This window comes from Solanum stenotomum, chromosome 12 (assembly GCF_019186545.1).
Source record: "Solanum stenotomum isolate F172 chromosome 12, ASM1918654v1, whole genome shotgun sequence".
NCBI classification, from domain to species: domain Eukaryota; kingdom Viridiplantae; phylum Streptophyta; class Magnoliopsida; order Solanales; family Solanaceae; genus Solanum; species Solanum stenotomum.
This window is the reverse complement of record NC_064293.1, coordinates 8,892,965-8,913,320: the sequence shown is the minus strand read 5'-3', so window position 1 is coordinate 8,913,320 and position 20,356 is coordinate 8,892,965. Positions and strand designations below refer to the sequence as shown.

Sequence of the window (20,356 nt, the reverse complement as noted above, 5' to 3'; positions counted from 1 at the left end):
TAATGATTATTTTACAATTACTGTCCATTGGATTGACCATGAATGGAACATGCAAAAACGAATATTAGGATATAAATATGTTGAAGAAACTAAAACCGGTGCTTATATAGCAACAAAAATAGGCTCTATTTTACAATTTTATGGAATATGTGATAAAATAATGAGTGTCACTTTAGATAATGCTTCTAATAATTTAAAAGCAATTGATTATTTAAAATGTAGACTTTGTCCAATTGATAATGATTCTTTTCATATTAAGTGTGCCGCACATGTGTATAATTTGATAGTAAAAGATGGTATTTCTCAATTTGGAATTTCTTGTGAAAAAATTAGACTTGCTTGTAATTGGATTTTTAAAGCTAAAATAAAAGCTAGAATTACAGAATTTAAAAATCGTTGTAAAGAATGTGGACTTGAATATAGAAAAGTTCCAAAAGAAGTATGCACTAGATGGAATTCTTTATTTGAAATGCTTCAAGTTGCTTATATTTATCAAGAGCCGGTACAATTAGTTTTTAATGCTCATAATGCGGACCCAAATTTGAGAATTGGCTATGATGTATGGGAAAATACAGAAGAACTTGTTGAATTTTTAAGTATTTTTTATAAAGCAACAAATGCTGCTTTTGGTCAATATTATCCAACTATTTCTTTTGTTTTAGTAAATATTTGTGTTATTTCATCTGAATTTGCAAAATATAAAGGAAAAGATCGATTTGAAGATTCCCTTGCTTTTATGATTGAAAAATTCAAAAAATATTTTTTCCCTATTGCTCAAATCTATTTGACTGCTACTACTTTCAACCCAAATTACAAATTAAAAGGTGTTGAAAAAATGATTGAAAAGATTTATGCAAATTTAGAAATTAAAGATGATGAAACTCCTAGTGTTGAAGATTGTAAAAGTACCATATATATAAAAGCTAGAGAGTTATATAATACATATAAATCTATGGAAAAAATATTCCAATAGTTGAACCTCCATCTTGTAAACCTAGAAGCGATGATACGGATGATTGGATGGATGATTATCTTGAGCTTGAATCATCTACTAATAATAATTTTGATTTATATTTCAATCAAGCACGGGAAAAGATTAGGCATGAAGAAGGACAACTTCAACCTCCAATATTAGTATGGTGGAAGAATCGTGAAAATCAATTTCCAACCCTTGCTAGGATTGTTCGAGATGTGCTAGCGATTCAAGCATCATCGGTCGCTTCGGAGCAAGCCTTTAGTGCGGCGAGATTTATGATTGGAGATCATCGATATTCATTAGCAAATGATACTTTGGAAATATCGGTGTTGTTTCGAGATTGGGTCAATGTCGAAAGAAGAAATACCAGACTACCACAATTAAACAGCCAAATATAGAAGACGAAATAGATGAAATATTTGGTGATAATAGTGATGATGGTATGGAAGCAATGAAAGAAGAACGACAAATACAAGTTCCAAAAAATGTTTCTTTTGAAATGATACAAAAGTTACGAAAAGATTTTTAAAAAAGTTTCAATTGTTAGTAAAATAATTAATATTCAATACCTAGATTATGTGCTCTTTGTCTCTTTTTAATATTTGTATTGTACAATTTATTTATTTGAATAAATATACGGCTATTCGCCTTGATTTTCTTTTAAAATAGTCTCTTATATTTAATCCAAGTCATTTTAGAAATTTAATTTTCAACTATTTTAATATTAGTTTAAAGTTTAAACTTTAATATAAAATTGAATTTTAAGGTTTAAACTTTAAATTCAATATAAAGTTATAAACTTTAAAATTTAAAGTCAATTTTAAACTTTAAAGTTTAAAGTTTAAACTTAAATTCAATTGAAACTTTAAAGTTTAAAGTTTTGAATTGAAGTTTTTTAATAATATAATATTATATAATAATTAAAGTTAATAAAAAAATAAAACAAATTACCGGTACACAATGATCCGGTAAGAACCGGTTCCGGTCCGGTCCAAACCGGTTCCAATCCGGTAACTAAGGGACCGGACGGAACATTTGGAAATTTCCGGTAAAACCGATTCCGGTAAGACCCGGTTCCGGTAACGAAATCCGGTAACGAGGACCGGTTCCGGTATAACCGGTCCTGTTGATCCGGTCCTGTCCGTTTGCCAGCCTTACTTGAACCATCCTCCTGAGAATCTTTTTGATATTCTTGTTGGCAGCCTCCACAGTTTTGTTGGCTTTCGGTCCGTATGAAGTAGAATTGTGATGCACAATTTTGAATTGCTCAATTACTTCTTTCATCAAATTGTTATTAAGGTTTGCAGCGTTATCTGTGATTATGATTCTTGAAATACCAAAATGATAAATGATGTTTGAATGGACAAAATCCATGACCTCCTTCTTAGTGACTGCTTTGAAAGTGATTTCCTCCACCCATTTGGTAAAGCAACCAATTGCGACCAAAATGAATCGATGTCCATTAGAAGCTTTAGGCTCAATTGGTCCAATGACATCCATTCCCCATGCAACAAAGGGCCAAGGAGTGGCCATGAGGTGCAACTCTGAAGGAGGTGAATGAATTAGGTCACTGTGAATTTGGCACTGATGACATTTTTTGACTAAGCGAAAGCAATCCCGTTCCATGGTAAACTAGTAATACCCTGCTCGAAGTATCTTTTTTGCAAAGACATATCCATTCATGTGTGGTCCACATACCCTAGCATGTACTTCATTCATGATCTTCTCGGCTTCTTTAGCATTCACACATCTTAACTAGTTCAGATCCGGGGTTCTTTTATATAAAATTTCCCCGCTAAAAAAGAAACCATTGGCCAGACGTCTAATAATTCTTTTTTGGCTTCTATTGGCATGTTCGGGACATTTCCCTATCTGCAAGAAATTCTTGATGTCTAGGTACCATGGTTCACCATTCGATTCTGCCTTCACTGTGTTACAATAGCCACGTTGGTACCGAACTTGAATCTTCAAGGGAGTGATGCAAGTGTTTCCAGGATATGGAAGGATTGAGAACAAAGTAGCCAAGACATCTGCCAATTCATTATGAAACCTGGGGATGTATCTAAACTCGATGGATCTAAAAGAAATTCTAAGATCTTCCACACATTGTTTGTTTGGAAGAAACTTGTCTCGAGTTTTCCATTCACCTTGAGCTTGTCGAATAAGTAAATCAGAATCTCCCAACACAATTAATTCTTGAACACCCAAATCTATTGCCATATTTATACCCATGATGCACGCTTCATACTCTGTTGTATTATTTGTACAGAAGAAATGAAGTCGAACTGTTGCAGGGTAATGTTGCCATGTGGGTGATATGAGAAATGCCCCTGCCTTTTGCGTTGATTTCTCCATTAAAGTATAACTGCCAGACCTGATTTTCATCTAGATATACTTCTTGAGTTAATCTCTTCATCTGGAAAATATGTATCCAATGGTTCATAGTCGTCATCGACTGGATGCTCTACTAACTGGTCAGCCAAAGCTTGAGCTTTCATTGTAGTTCGAGTGACATTTATAATGTCAATTTCAGTGAGCAAGATTTGCCATTTCGCGAGTCTGCGAGTTGGCATTGGCTTCTGGAAGATGTACTTCAAAGGGTCCATCCTAGATATGATGTAAGTTGTGTAGGACAAAAGGTAATGCCTTAACTTTTGAGCTACCCAAGTTAGGGCGCAATATGTCCTTTCTAAGAGTGTGTACTTGACCTCATAACTAGTGAATTTATTTCTCAAGTAGTAGATATCTTGCTCCTAAACCCAAAGGAATCATGTTGACCGAGAAAACACCTAAAGGAATTATCTGAAAGATATAGAAAAAGAGGCCTATCAGGTTCAGGCGGGACCATACATGAGGGTTGGACAGATACTCCTTGATATTTTCACAAGCTTGTTGACAATCCTCCGTCCATCTAAAAACAACATCCTTTTTTAAAAGTCTGAAAATGGGCTCACAAGTGGTTGTGAGTTGAGCAATAAACCTGCTGATATAGTTCAACCTCCCAAGTAGACTCATGATTTCGGTCTTATTTTTCGGAGGTTGCAAATCTCGAATGACTTTTATTTTGGAAGGAGCCAATTCGATTCCCCTTCTACTGATAATAAAACTCAAAAGTTTTCCAGATGGAACTCCAAATGCATATTTTGCTGGATTAAGCTTGAGATCATATCTTCACACTCTTTCAAAGAATTTTCTCAGATCTTTCACATGGTCAACTTGTGTTTTAGACTTGATGATTACGTCATCGATGTATATTTCAATTTCTTTGTGCATCATGTCATGAAGCATGGTGGTCATAGCCCTCATGTAAGTTGTCCCATCATTTTTAAGATCGAATGACATGAGCCTGTAGCAATAGGTCCCCCATGGAGTTGTGAAAGCAATTTTCTCAACGTCCTCTTCGTCCATCAAGATTTGATGATACCCCGCAATGCAGTCTACAAAAGATTGAATTTCGTGTTTGGCACAATTATGAACTAGAATGTGGATATTGCGCAAGGGAAAGTTGTCTTTTGGACTAGCTTTGTTCAAATCCCGATAGTCAACACAAACTCTTGTCTTTCCATCCTTTTTCGGCACAAGAACAATAATTGACAACCAAGTAGTGTAACGAATGGCTTGGATCATAGTTGCATTTAGTTGTTTCATGATTTCTTCCTTGATTTTTTCACTCACGTCCGATTTGAATTTTCTTATTTTCTGTTAGACGGGTGGAAAATCAAGATGAGTGGGCAACTTTTGGACCACTAAATCAACACTCAAACCTGGCATGCCATCATAAGACCAAGAAAACACATCTTTGTATTAAAAAAAAAAGTTGTATTATGGCATCCCTAATTTCCTTCTTGACATGAAGACTTATTTTTATTTCTTTGATTTCCCCACTACTTCCCAAATTGATTACCTCAGTTTCACTAAGATTAGGCTTAGGTTTGTGCTCAAACTGTTCCAATTCCCTATTAATTTCCCTAAAAGCTTCTTCTTCATCATATTTAACCTCTTGACTCGATGATTCAAGAATAAACAACTCTTTGAGATCTGGGAGTGAATTCCGCATGCACATCATGTTATCAAAGCCGACATATAGAGAATTGAAAAATGGAGAATAAGAATTAGGGGAGGGGAAAGACAAAGATTTACTATGAAATTGGAATTTCATTGAAATTGAAAAAGGATAGAAGGGTTGACACTAATACAAAATATTTTCAAATATTCAGATCACAACCTTGACAACACCAAAATACAAAAGAGTAGCAAAACAAACTCCCAAGACTCCTTCCTTATGGGGAAATGAGTGGCTTCCCAATTGTTTAGCTCAACACCTAAGACCACAAGATGCACATCGGCATGACTTGTACCTTCACCAACTTGGACCATGTTTACTTCACAAAACAACTGACTGAGATCCTGATTAACTTATTCAATGTCTTCATGAGTAAAGGAAGTTTCCATTTCTGGTCCTAAGGCTTGATAAAGGAATAAGAAATATGGGGAATCGTTTGTGGAAGCGCCTAATCAATCCTTTTTTGGTTCTTAGCCTTATCTTCATTTCTCTTGCTTTGTTTGTATCCAAGGCCAGAACTACCTTGTTTCCTAAAAGAGTAATGGGATCCATGATTCCTTGCGAACATAGTCCCAAACCTTTACTAGGTTGATAACCATATTTGAGCATTGTCGTTGCTACCATTGAAGAGGAAGAAGAGAGACATGGTTGGATGATGCGGTCTCCTTCTTTAAAGAGATCGACTGATACGACCTCAAAAGACTGGTAAACAACGAAATCACATCCTTCTTTTGCCTCAATGTATGGAATGGATGGATCTATGTAAATAGGTAAATCATCTTCCCCATGCACAATGATTTTCTAATGGTCGTATTCAATCTTAACAACTTGATGTAGAGTTGATGGGGCTGCCTGAGCCGTGTGGATCCATGGCCTTCCCAATAGAAAATTATAAGATGTGTCCATGTCCATTACTTGGAAGACAATCATAAAGTCCACTGGTCCAATTGTCATGTTTAACTTGATTTCACCAATGGTATCCCGCCTTGAGCCGTCATAAACTCGAACAAATACATTGTTGGGGCAAATTCTGTTAGGGTTAATTTTCAAGCTTTGCAGCGTAGAGAGAAGAAATATGTCTACCCTTGATCCTCCATCTATCATGACCTTCTTTACATAGTGCCCTTCATATTTCACTATAAAATGCAAAGCTCTATTGTGTCTAGCTTCCTCCGCGGGAAACTCATCATCACTGAAAGTGATGGTGTTCGACTAAAAGATGTGGTTGTCCATTTTTTCTAATTGATTTACCGTGGTCTTCTTCGATACATGTGTTTCATTCAAAATCTTACTCTTATGAGTGCAAGAGTATAAACAATGGTGAGATTTGTGCAGGGGTTTTCTTCAATTCTTCCACAACAGAGTAATCTGGAACCTTAATCTTTATTAGAAACTCTTCTGCTTCTTCCTCAGTAACTTCTTTCTTCAGTGGTACTTGGATATTTTGGCCCATCTTCCCTTTTCTTAACTCTTCTAGAGAATAACATCTTCCAGAGCGTGTCAGCCCTCATGCTTCATCAACCTCTTCGACAATTTCCTTTCCTCGGTAAACCACAACGATTTTGTTATAGTTCCAAGGAATAACCTTTGAATCAGTTACCGGGAGCTGCTGGATGGGCTTAACAAAGATAGGTTCTTTTAACTTTGCCAAGCAACTTTGGTCCTATTGTGTTAATGAAAAACCTTTTGATACATACAAATTCGGCATACCCGCTCGAACTTCAATCCACTTTGAAACTCCTGGAACACAAAAAATTTTGGTATCAAGATTGACACCTTCCACACTCAAAGATTCGACTGGTTCTAAATTCTTTAACAACTTGTCTTTCTCTCCAATCTTCCTAAACAACTTTCCCATTTTGCCAAGGAGTTTGTACTCTTGATCATTACAGATCATACCCACTAAATTTTTTTGAGCTGGAAGTGTGTTATTAGTTACATAGGGAGTGTTTTGATCATCCATCACAACAACCACTCCATGATCGATTAGCTTTTCTATCTCCCCTTTCAAGGTCCAACAATTATTAGTGTTGTGTCCTGGGGTTCCCTGAATGATACTCACATATTTCATTGGCCTGGAAACCTGGAGCATTTGGATTCAGACGATGTGGTGGGATAGATTCAATCACTCCTATCTTTCTTAACTTTTGAAATAAGATGGAGTGTGACTCTCCCAATGGAGTTAATTTCATTTTTTGTCCCTTCTCTTGAGCATAATTTTTCATTGGAGGAGGTTTGTAAGGGACTTGATAGGGTGGCCGTTGTGGCTGAAGGTTTGCTTGAGTTGGGGCCCGAAATTGTGGGCGATTGGGAGGATTCACATATGGCTGAGCATTGAAGACTATGTATGGAGATGGAGTTACTGAATATTGAGGGACATAAGGGTAGTAATGTTTAGGATAACTAGATTGTCCCTGAATTGGCGGGTAAGGACAATCAGACTCCTTTGAGAACCCCTTGACTTGTACGCTAGCGAAGAAACTTCCTTTTTCATTTTACGATTCCCAAAACTACCTGAACCACCCTGAATGGCCTGTGTGGTAGCTTTGATTGCCATATGGCTCACGATCCTTCCTATTTTGAGACCACTTTCGACCATTTCTCCAATTTTGATTGTTGTGTGAAACGGTCTTCCCATTATGGCTGTCAGGTGGTGGAAGTAATCAGGATCTTGAGCCTCTATGAAGATGTAAACCAATTCTTATTCATCTAATGGTGATTTGACCCGAGTTGCTTGTTCTCTCCACTCGATAGCATATTCTCTGAAGCTTTCGTTTGGCTTTTTTCTCATATTAGAGAGTGTATTGCGATATGGCATAATATCGACATTGTATTGAAATTGTCTAACAAAATCTTGAGCCATATTATTCCAGATGTGCTCGTGGGAGATATCTTTGTCTATGAACCACTCTTAGGCAACACCAGTCAGACTCTCACCCAAGTAAGCCATGAGTAGTTTCTCTTTACCTCCTGCATCCCTAAGTTGATTGCAGTATATCTTGAGGTGAGCTATGGTATCACCATGCCCTTCATACTTATCAAACTTAGGGGTTTTGAATCCAGGTGGAAGGTGGACATTTGGGAACATACACAAGTCTTTGAACGTGACACTTTTGTGCCCACCTAGCCCTTGCATACTTTTCATATGTTGCTCGATGTTTTTCATTTTTTTAAAACATTTCCTCTTCCTCTGAGCCTTGAGTAGGCCTTTTAACATCAACAGGGGAACCAAATTATACAGAATTAAGGCCCCCGAATGCTATCCTAGAAGTATAGTATTGCTCTGGCTAGGCGGTGAACTATCTCTCTTGAGCTGCTCTTTGTGTCATAGTTGGTTATGAGAGAGTATATACCGGTGCAATTGTCATGACAGTGGGATTGATCCTGAATAGCATGCCTTGAGGGCATGTTGTTGATGGTTTGGCCCCACAATTATCAAATGGACCATACCCTGGAGGGAAGAAAGGATCTGATATAGGGACCTGAGAAGATGAGGATTAGATACTTGTGATCTCAGGAAAACCAGGAATAAACGTTGATGGTTCTTGGCCATTGGCCCAAGCTTTCCACAACTGTGCCATAACATGTCTCAATGTCCTATTTTCTTCGACAGTGGCCGACTCTCTTGTAGTTAAACAAACTGGAGTATCCCTCTGATTCACCGCAGTTTTTGTATTTGTTGTCATTGGCACTCTTGCCTTAGACCTGGTAAAGTACGGTTGTTCTGCCACTTTACCACAAACCAACCACTGGAAGCTTACTAAACTAAAGAGAATGAACAAACTTGTTAAGGGTTAGACAATTTACACATCAATCACACATTTGTTAAGCACCTAAAAAAGAAGGCCATTGTCTCATCCCAGCTTTGCTTTGTTCATTGTCTTTCTTTTTTTCCATAAAAAAAAGTTTTGATCGAACCTTTTGGAGGTTGCCTACGTATGATGTCACCGCATGAATCAGATCATTACATAGTTCAGAAATTTAGACAACTCAACAACATTAATTTAGAAAAGCAAAATAAAACCCTTTCATTCATTTCCAAAAGACTTTAAACAAAACGACAAAACCAAGGGGTTTAAACACATCTATGATCAACATGATCTCTTTGAACACCAAAACTTTAAACTAAAACATTGAGTCTTAAACAAAACAAGATGAAACAAACAAACAAAAACAGTTGAACTCTTCTTTAATCTTCATCATCTTCCTAGGGCCTTCGTTGTCCTCCTAAGGTCTCATACAGATTTAACAAAAACTTTGGCAAATGGGAAACAATGCCACGTCCTTGCTCAGCGACTTCTGTGTCATTCATACGAAGATGATTTTTAATAACATATGAGGTTTGTTCCTCCAGCTGATGAACTTGTCGTCTAGCCCTTCCCATATTTCCATGGTAGTTATTTAACCACGCCCAATGATCACCAAGATTGTTCCTTAAGAGGGCCTCTCACTCCTCTGATGCTTCAAGTTGATTACGAAGTGTTGCTCTCTCAATGATCATTTGTTTTTGCTTCACTTCGATATTGACATAATGGTTGATTTTCTTCTTCTGTTCTTCTAATTGTGTTTTAAGTTGATCATGTAAGTGCATCCGACATGACCTTTCTTTCTTAAATATCTCCTTCTGCCGCTTAAGCTCTCCCTTTTGGTAGTGCACGACCTCTCCAGATGCCACCAAGTCCCTTTTCAATTGGGAAATCTCAAAGTTCTGCTCATTTTTTATCTGCCGGACCAAATGAATTCTACTATCCAGCCTCTCCTCTAATCGAGCTAATTTCCATGTATGCTTCAATTCCCCCTCACATCTTGTAACTCCAACTGGTGATTTCTTCCTATTTGGACTTGAACTTCTTGTCGGGNTTGTTCCTCCAGCTGATGAACTTGTCATCTAGCCCTTCCCATATTTCCATGGTAGTTATTCAACCACGCCTGATGATCACCAAGATTGTTCCTTAAGAGGGTCTTTCGCTCCTCTGATGCTTCAATTTGATTACGAAGTGTTGCTCTCTCAATGATCATTTGTTTTTGCTCCACTTCGATATTGACATAATGGTTGATTTTCTTCTTTTGTTTTTCTAACCGTATTTTAAGTTGATCATGTAATGGCATCCAACATGACCTTTCTTTCTTAAATATCTGCTTCTGCCGCTTAAGCTCTCCCCTTTTGGTAGTGCACGACCTCTCCAGATGCCACCAAGTCCCTTTTCAATTGGGAAATCTCAAAGCTCTGCTTCTTTTTTATCTGTCGGGCCAAATGAATTCTACTATCCAGCCCCTCCTCTAATCGAGCTAATTTCCCATATGTATGCTTCAATTCCTCCTCACATTTTGTAACTCCAACTGGTGATTTCTTCCTATTTGGACTTGAACTTCTTGTCGGGCTATGGTAGCTTTGGCCTTCTCCAACTCTTTTTCCAACTGTCTTATGGTGTGTTGGTCTTTTATTTTTCTGTTGGATCCTTCAGGAGTGTCACCAAATGTTACTAGATCACGAAACCACAACAGGTATCCAGGAACCACTTTTCCTTTATCTTTCTCCACAACCATTTCACTTTGCTCATAAATTATACTCATGAACCAGATTTCATAATATCTTGGCGATCAAAGGCAAAACCTGGTGGGATGTCAAATACAAATCTACTTATATAATCATTTAGTGGGACTTCTTGAACTCTAGCTAGCTAACGCATAACCCGAAGTGGGCATAGGGTTGAACATCTTTAATCCCTATCAACACAATAAACGAGATACCAGTAGACATGCAAATGACATCCTTAGCTTAGAACCAGTAATAATTCCATACTATTTCATCAGACGTGATTACCGAGAGTTTCTCTTCACATGCTAAAATTCCTTTTGGAAAATCGATAATTACACCAGTCTGGAGTGAACCTGGGCGCACGAATGATCATGGTGATAAAGATGTTCCAAAAACCAAATTTGCAGCAAGATGTTGCAACCTTCAAAGTACATTTTGCCATTTATGCATTTAGTCAATGCACGAAACATATCTGCCAGGATCATATGAATAATGGTAGGACTTTCCATTGTGGTCAACGCCTTCACCATCCCAGCCAACCGAATGTCGATATGCTTATCCCATTTGGGGAACACAATAAGCCCCAAAAACGCGAACATGAAGGCAAAACATCCATTCACCTTCCAAGCCTCTACGGCCCCTTGATTGCTATGTTGGTTCTGGTAGTTTTTAAATCTATCCTTTTGACCGTACCTCTCATATAGAAAGTCCAATAAGACCCACCCATTTTTCAAACTCTCATTCTTTATTTGGTTGATCTTCAGAAGGTCTAGGAACTTTTTGGCATCAATGTTTTTTGGGATTATATGTTTTTTATTGCGGAGATCAGCTCCCCGAACACTGGACCCTTTCCCATGAAGCAGGCGATTTCTTTCAGAGTTTGTGTCATTTCAAAGTCAGAAATTCAAAACACGTTATTTTTTGGATCCCAAAAAGGAATCAATGTCTCGATCACATCTATTCTTGGTCAATCTCCATCAGATGCACAAGATGTCCCAAATGTTCTTTTACTCTCATTTGCTCATAACTCTCCATGCATGTCCACCATCACAATAGATCCTTGGGTATTGTGTCAACGATCATGAATTCTGGAATCCCTTCACTTCTAGGACTTTTGGAACCCCGTCATTTGGTCGAAGGTGCCATTTGTACCTTTGAATAAAATCTAATTAAAGTTTTATCACAAATTCTAATCGAGGGAGGAAAGAAAAATAAAAAATGACTTTTATAATTTTTAAAAAAAGAAGACAAAATACCCCTTTTCTAGAAACACTGAACCCGAGAAGGGATGCCTACGTATCTCATTTTAGTGAGAATCAGGTATGCATAGTTCATAAAAAAAATGACTCACACTTGAAATACCCCTTTTATTTCAACCTTTTTTATGTTTTTTTTTTTTTTGAAAATAAAATTGAAAGATAAAGTTTTTGTAAAATTGAAAGAATAATTATTTTCACATAGCACATAAAATGAACATTTTGATCTAGTGTAGGTATCTATCTTAGATGGCCCTAACACTTGTGTTAGTTTCTCTATGTTAAATGCACACGATGCAAATAAACGTAGCCTATTAGGGATAATTTTTGTGGATTATTTTTCTAGGTTTAACACTCTATATGGAAGGTGTCTAGATTGACTTTACTCGAGCAGACAACCCGAGCCGAGGAGGGTTAGAGGATCGGTAGCAGAGCTATTTCAGCTTAACTGGTTGTCCAACCCCACAAAATATGTGTGACAAATCTTGAATCAGGAGCGTATTCGCACACTGGCTCATCCTAGACGAAAGTCCTGTGGGGCGTATCAGCACAAACAGTGTATAACAAAAATTACAGAGACTTACAAGGTATGCGAGAGAAGACAATTTATATACATTCACACAATATCAAAACAATGAAGCATCAAAATAGCAGAATTAGCCAACAAACACAAAATCTATCCAAATAATCAAAATATTCTAATATAGTCAATATACAAAGCTCAAATTTTAAAAATTTCTCCAGCAGAGTCGCCAGATCTGTCTTATCTCTTACATTTTTACAATTTTTAAGGAATATGACAGATTTATTTAAAAATAAAATAAAAGAAAAATGTTTTTTTTTAGTCGTCACTTGGAATTGAGTTTTTAATTAGGTGTTCCAATCACCTGCTAATTCCTAATTTAAAAGGAAAAGACTCTTTATTTTTTAGTTTACAAATACCAAAATCGGATAAGGAATTTTATTGGCCGGGGGAAGGTGTGAGGCACCCCCGAGTCCCGTAGTTCTAGCACAGTCGCTTTATTAACACATGTTTGACTAAAAATATTTTTTTGGATAAAAATGTAAGTTTGTGTTAGTCACTAATTTTTGTTTAAAAATTATTTGTCTAGGAGCATAGCCACACACAAGACCTTTTTTTCTTTAAAAAAATGAACACCAAGGATCGTAACAAAACACATGGTGGTATTTAGTAAATTTTATTTATTAAATAAAACTAATAATTAATGACTTAATTATTTTAATAATGATTAAAAAAAATAATGAATTATTGAACTTGTTGCAACATGAAAATAATTTATTTTTTGTTGGCAAAATAATTATTTTTTGAAAAGAAAAACATATATATATCACTACTTAACAACAACAACAAAAGAAAAAAAAGTTTTCTTCAAATAATAATTAAGCTTCTTTAAAAAATAAGTACTGAAAGATTAATTTTTTATTTTTTAAAATATTGATACAATTTCAGAAATGACCATTTTAGTAAAAAATTCAATTTTACCCAAAGTGGTCACATGACTCTATTTTGAAAGAAGATTGCAAAAATAACAAATTTTATCTAATAGTTAAATTACTAACAAAAAATGAAACAAAATTTGCATTTTTGTTTCAATAACCCCTCTCATATGTTTATTTAAGAGAGGAAAAAAAATTCTATATATTTTTTTTTGTTTAAAGGATGACCAGATTTATTTTTATTACAAAAAATGTCCGGTTTTTTGCAAAAGCAAAAAACCTCATTTTTTTTTCTTAAAATGATCACAAATTAAAATATATAAAAAAGACTTTGTGATTATTATTTTTTCTTTAGCAAAACATAAGTTTATTTGTCAATTTCATGATGCCGTAAAATTAAACTAAACACCACATTAGTAATGAACACATTTGTACATTATATCAAACATAATCATATCAAATATCACAATAGATTTAGCTAAATCAAACAAACTTAATATGAACAATTTAATCAAAAATATAAAAGAAACATGATATATTAATGTAAGATTACAATGTGAAATGTAAAAAAGAAATACCTAAAGGTGATAACAAACAATAGTGGAAACAATACTAGTTGAACCCACAAATCAACAACAAGAAGAAATTCTTTTTTTCATTTATATTCTAAAACATTTCTTTCTTTCTCTCTTATTTTCTGTGGAAGACTTTAGTACTCTCTCCTCTCTTCTTTTTTCTTGTTCTTGTTCTTTTTTATTTTGTTCACCCCAATGAGCCATCCAAAAGAACCAATGAAAATTATTGTTTTTCTTTCCCTAAGAAAAGATTATGGAAAATGACTTCAAATGTACTCCACAAAGTTCATATATGTAACAACAATTTTGCCCATAGTTTGGTTGTGTGTTGAACCCTTTTCCCTATATTATAAGAGTAATTAAATGTGTCAAAAATTAGTGTTCACATACAACATTCAAAATTTGATAGTGAAACCTATTGATAATCTAAAACAAGGATAAGGTTCATATTGTTGGATTTTTTTTCTAAGGATTAGCACCTAAGGTAGATTCAAAAGCAAACACAATATCACATACAACTTGACATATCAATTAATTCCTAAGACTCCGAAACTATTGGGAAACAACATGAACAATGATAGACCAAATGAAAACACCTGATGCTCGAACTCAGTTCAACAGGTTAATGACTATAACCATGTCCACAAGTCAACACCATGACAAACCAAATGGAGCTCTAAAAGAGTAAGCAATGATACATCAATATTATTTTCAATGAGGTTAAAAGGGAAGCAAATATGAACATGGAGAAACCAACTTACACTAGTTGCAAATCACATAGCCATAAACGAAAATTAAAAGAGCATTTGAGTGAACAAACCATTCACACTACCGATTTATTATCAACAAACAGTCCAAATATTCTCAAAATTTAACATTTAAATGACTCACAACCAACATATGAAGAGCAAAAGAGGCATGAACCGAAATGAGGATTACCTTTTGGAGTATAGCGAAACTAGGACAACAACGAGCTTGAGAGGGGTGATTCTTTTACCATGAACTTCGAATACAAACGACAAGCTAAGAAAATCCGAGCGTTGATCTTCTCAGAACTTAGAATCAGAAAGTTAGATATAAATTTTTTAAGTGTAGAAGTGACTATTGCCTTAGAACCAAACTCAAAACGTGTCCTATACAGGTGAGGTCGATACGCGTATGTACTGTACGCTATATGTATTGTTGGGTTATTGAATTGTTTTTAGTGGGCTGAAAGTTCTGAGGAAAAGGAGAAAATTGGGCCGATTTTGGAGATAGAGTTGGGTCGGCTTGAGAGTGAGGAAATGGGCCACAAATTGGGTGTAAAAGGCCCAACATTTGGCCTTTAAAACAAAAGGACTCTAGAGGGGTCAAAATGGATAAATTTGCAATTAAGAAAAGGGCTAAATGATTGCAATTATAGCTAATCAAAGTTAAAGACCTAACCGAATTGAATTAGTTTAATAAATTCAGCTAGAAATTAGATAGGATAAATTAATATAAATTAATTAATGATCTTCTTAATCTTAACAAAATGAAATAATTAATTTAATTATAAATTAACTAATCCAAAAGTAAAATCATAATTTGAACTAAACTAAATTAATAAAAATATTTAAGTAAGCAATGAAATCTTTTTGAGGTGATTTTCAAATATTTATAAAATATACTAATTAGTTAAAAACATGTTTATTATTTAAAATATTATAAAAATGACATAATTATTTTAACAACTTGAAAAATATTTTGAAATTCTATAAACCTAATTATTTGAATCGTTTGCAATTGAAGAAGATCGATGATCAATCTATATTGTGGAGGTCCAAAATTGGGTGTAACGGTGATCCTTATTGATCGATTATGTGGACTTGAATTGCATGTATTGTTGTCGCTTTCATGTGCAGTGATATTGCTTGTGTGCATCGATAGTTCGACACCATGATGAGACATGTGATGGTTATGATGTTGAAGTCATTTTCGGTGAGTGTTTATTATAATGATGTCATTTTTGGCAAGTGTTTGTGATACCGAGGTCATTTTCGGCTAGTGATTTGGTACAAAGTCGATAGGGAATGGTTTCAGCTAGTAATATTGTGCTGATGAGAAATGACATAAATAAGCCCTTAATTTTATTATTGAGGTCAAAATGATGTTTTATTGTTGTTAGGGCTGAAGATGATTGAGGAAAAAAGGGGGAGGAAGGAGGAGAAAAAAAAATATTAATAGGTGAAATACACGTGCCAAGAGAGTGTATTTCACCACAAGACACGTAACTGATAATGACGTTTCAGGGTGTAATTAGTTTCATTTTAAAATAGTTTAGGGGATAGTAGAACTCACATAAAGTCTAATGTGTAATTGAAATCCGACAATAGATTAAGATGTCATTTGGCTATTTTCTCTGAATCAAACAAATATCACATCTTTCTGGTGTCTTGGAAATTTGATTTACTTGCTGACTCTTCTCCATTATCTGTACAGAAATAGCACACACGCAAACACATGATAAATGTATTATAGGATGAAAAGAACAACTTTGTTAAGGGTAATCACAAGTTTCAACTCACCAAGAGAGTAAAAAGGTGGAAGCTTTTAAAGAACGGTTTAAAAATATGTTGAGCTTTCCAATTAGTTTTTACTATTTCAATTCATATTTATTTGTTCATGTGAAATTAATTACTCCTTTATTCATTTTGTGTAATGCAAAAAATAATATTTCTGTTCTTTGTAAAATACGTTACAAAGATAATAACATTTCCGTTCCGAAACAAAAAGGAGAGTTTTTGTAGAATGTGATGTAATGGCCTTTAATTCCATTAACATTCACAATACATTATACAAAATAACTCTTCTCTTTGAAACTCCTCTTTTGCAAATCCTATATAAGCATGGCCTTTTGTAAACATGAATACAAAAAAAAAAACATTTTCCTTCTTTCTTTTTATTCTTAGAATATTTTTTGGACAATTGGTTTTGGGCAACCTCCAAATATTTAGCCACGAATGCACGTGTTTGAGAGTAACTGTGGAACCTTGGGGAGCGACCGACTACTACGATTTGCACCGGAGTCGGACCAAAATTGCGTGGCTTGCCACGACACAATGTTTGTATTAAGTTATTCACTACTATGTAATTTCAATCCAATATCAATATTGTAGTATTTTTGCCAACAATTTGAAAGCGATTTTACTAACATACAATATTGCTAAATGGCTATTTCTTTGAACAAATTTTTTTAGATTTGTCAAAACTTGAGCCTTTGGATGGAAACAATTTTAAACGTTGGCCACAAAAACTTCTAATTTTCTTTGAACAATTAGAAGTTGATTGTGTTTTATTTAACGAACCTTTTATGAATGGTTCTAATACTACTACTGATTCTAGCAATGTTATGGTTGTTGATGATTTTGCTAAAAGGAAGTTTAAAAAACAGAACCGTGAGAGGACATTTGCTAAATCATATAACTAATCCTTTATTTGATTTATTTGTTACCTATAAATCTGTTAAAGAAATATGGGATAGTTTGGTAAAGAAATATGATGCGATGATACAGGAAATAAAAATATGTTATCGGTCAGTGGATTAAATTCCAAATGGTTGATAATAAACCAATAATGGAACAAGTTCATGAATATGAGAACTTGACTACTGATGTTCTCAACGAGGACATGAAGGTGTGTGATATTTTTCAGGCTAATATTCTACTAGAAAAATTCCTACCATCTTGGAGTGATAATAGAAATCAATTGAAACATAAGAGAAATGATTTAACTCTCCAAGAACTTATTAGTCATATGAGGATTGAAGAGGCGAACCATCTCAAAGATAAGATGGAAACACTTTCTCTTAATTCTTCTAAAGCTAATCTTGTTGAATCTTCTGGTACTGTTGTGGAAATTCAAAGTCAAACAGAAGAAAGTCCTCAAAAAGGAACATGTGAAGAAGAAAAATCAATTTAACAAGCCGGTTGGAGAGCCAAATTCAAAAATCTAAGGGTCCTTTTTTTGTTTGTGGAAAACTTGATCATAGGGCTGTCAAATGCTATCAAAGAAAGGGGCAAGACACAAAGTAGGAAGGACAAAGTGATTTCCAAGCACATCTTGTTGAGAGTAATGAAGTGATTGTTGTTATAGTCGTTGAGACAAATCTGGTGGCTAACAAAATTGAGTGGGTGCTAGACATAGGCGCTTCAAGGCATTTTTGTGCAGTAAGAATTTATTCCATGACTTTGAGGAGTCCACTGATGGAGAGTTTTTTTTACATGAGTAACTCCACTATTGTTGGAGTTATGGGTAAAGGAAAAGTTTTACTTAAATTAACTTCTGGAAAGAGTTTATCCTTGAACAATATTTTGTACGTTTCCTCCCTCCATAGGAACTTAATTTTCGAAGCCCTTCTCAACAAAGTAGGTCTTAAACTTATTTTTGAAGTTGATAAAATAATTATTTCTTGTGGAGGAGACTTTTTTGGGTAGGAATATTTTAGTGGATGCTTATTTGTACTGAACATTGTTCAAGAGATAGTCAATAATGCAAATATTTCAAATTCTACTTATATTGTTAAGTCTATTAATTTGTGGCATGGTAGACTAGGTCATGTTAATAATGCTTCTATTAAAAGGCTTAGAAAAATGAAATTCTTACGATAAAAACTAATGAGTTTTCTAAATGTCATGTGTGTAGAAGTAAAGCATGCCAAGAAACCTTTCAAATCTGTAATTAGTAGAAAGACCGAATTACTTGAACTAATACATTCATATTTAACAGATTTCAAGAACACTGTTAGCAAAGGTGTAAAAAAGTATTACATTACTTTTGTTGATGACTTTTCTAGATACACTAAGGTATATCTTCTTAAGTCTAAAGATGAGGCTGAAAGCATGTTTTTGGAATTCAAAGCAGAAGTAGAAAATAAATTAAACAGAAAAATCAAGAGATTTAGATCTGATAGGGGTGGTGAATATAGTACTAAAATTCTAGAGAATGTTTGTGAGAAAATATTATTCATGAGGTTAGTGCTCCCTATACTCCCCAACAAAATGGTGTAGCCGAACGGAAAAATAGAACTCTGAAGAAAATGATGAATTCTATGTTTATAAGCTCTGGTGTATCTGATAATATGTGGGAAGAAGCAATCTTGTCTGCATGCTATATTCTTAATAGAGTCGCTTACAAAAAGCTAGACAAGACCTCATATGAGTTGTGGAAAGGGTTTGCCCCTAACTTGAAACTTCTAAAAGTGTGAGGGTGTTTGGCTAAGGTTGGTCTACCTGGTTTTAAACGAGTAAATATTGGTTCTAAGACTTCTGATATTGACTTTATTGGTTATGCTCCAAATAGTGCTCCATATAGATTTATGTCTCTAAGTGATCATTCTATTTGTGAATCTAGAGATGCAAATTTTGTTTGAGTATGTTTTTCCTTTGAAAAATAATGTGTTGAGTGATGTGCAATATAATGCTTCTACGACTATGTTTGTTAATTCTCTTGTTGTGCTTACTTCTATGTTATTTCTAATGAGCATGAAAATGAACTTAAAAAAGAGTAAAAGGCGTAGAGTTGAGATTAGTTTTGGTCCTGATTTTATCACTACTTTCTTAACTGAAAATTTTGATGTTAATGTTTTAAATGATGAATTAGTGTCTATCTATTTAATAGAACAAGACCTTAAGACTTATGATGAAGCAATGAGATCAATAAATGTTATATTTTAGAAAAAGGCTATTAAAAGTGAACTAGACTCTATAATTTTCAATCACACTTGGGACTTGTATGATTTTCCTAAAGGTTGTAAACCCACAAGTAGCAAGTGGATATTTAAGAAAAAATTGTGACCGGATGGTACAATTGATAAATATAAGGCTAGACTTGTGATTAGGGGTTTTAACCAAAAGAAAGGTGTTGATTACTTTGATACATATTCTCGTGTGACTAAAATAGCGACCATTAGGACTCTTATTTCTTTAGCCGCTATTCATGATTTAATGGTACATCAAATGGATGTCAAACAACATTTCTAAATGGTAATTTAGAGGAAGAGATCTATATGCCTCAACCTAAGGGTTTGTGATTCCAGGACAAAAGGATAAGTATTCAAACTGAGAAAGTCTTTGTATGGACTAAAACAGGCACCTAAGCAGTGGTATGAAAAATTTAATATCACATTAATGGATAATGACTATGTTGTAAATTCAACTAATACCTATGTTTATTCTAAGATAATAAGTTCACATTGTGTGATTATATGTTTATATGTATATGGCATGTTAATATTTGGTCCTAATGTGAATGTTATTAATGAGACCAAGAAATTTTTGTCTTCTAAATTTGAAATGAAAGACCTTGGTGAAGCAGATGTGATTTTGAGAGTTAAAATCAAAAGATGTGCTAATGGTTTCTCTTTGTGTCAGTCTCATTACATTGAAAAGATGTTGAAAAAGTATGATTGTTGTGATGTAGTTCCAGTGAGAACTCCTTATGATCCTAGCATACACTTGAGGAAGAATAAAA

General features: G+C 34.6%; 3 protein-coding genes across 4 annotated transcripts in view; all 3 read right to left on the bottom strand.

Annotated features, from left to right (window-relative positions):
- Positions 1-20,356, bottom strand: part of LOC125846928 (urease accessory protein D) — a 586,865-nt gene that overhangs the window by 315,729 nt on the left and 250,780 nt on the right. The gene's annotated exons all lie outside the window — the stretch shown is intronic.
- On the bottom strand, positions 1,991-2,602 carry LOC125847036 (uncharacterized). The gene has a single exon (XM_049526745.1). The coding sequence runs from the start codon at positions 2,600-2,602 to the stop codon at positions 1,991-1,993; it is 612 nt and encodes a 203-aa protein (XP_049382702.1).
- On the bottom strand, positions 2,732-3,208 carry LOC125846934 (uncharacterized). Its single transcript, XM_049526638.1, has one exon. The coding sequence runs from the start codon at positions 3,206-3,208 to the stop codon at positions 2,732-2,734; it is 477 nt and encodes a 158-aa protein (XP_049382595.1).

Coding starts and splice junctions, on each gene's coding strand:
- LOC125847036 (XM_049526745.1), bottom strand. CDS start 2,602: ATGGAACGGGATTGCTTTCGCTTAGTCAAAAAATGTCATCAGTGCCAA.
- LOC125846934 (XM_049526638.1), bottom strand. CDS start 3,208: ATGGGTATAAATATGGCAATAGATTTGGGTGTTCAAGAATTAATTGTG.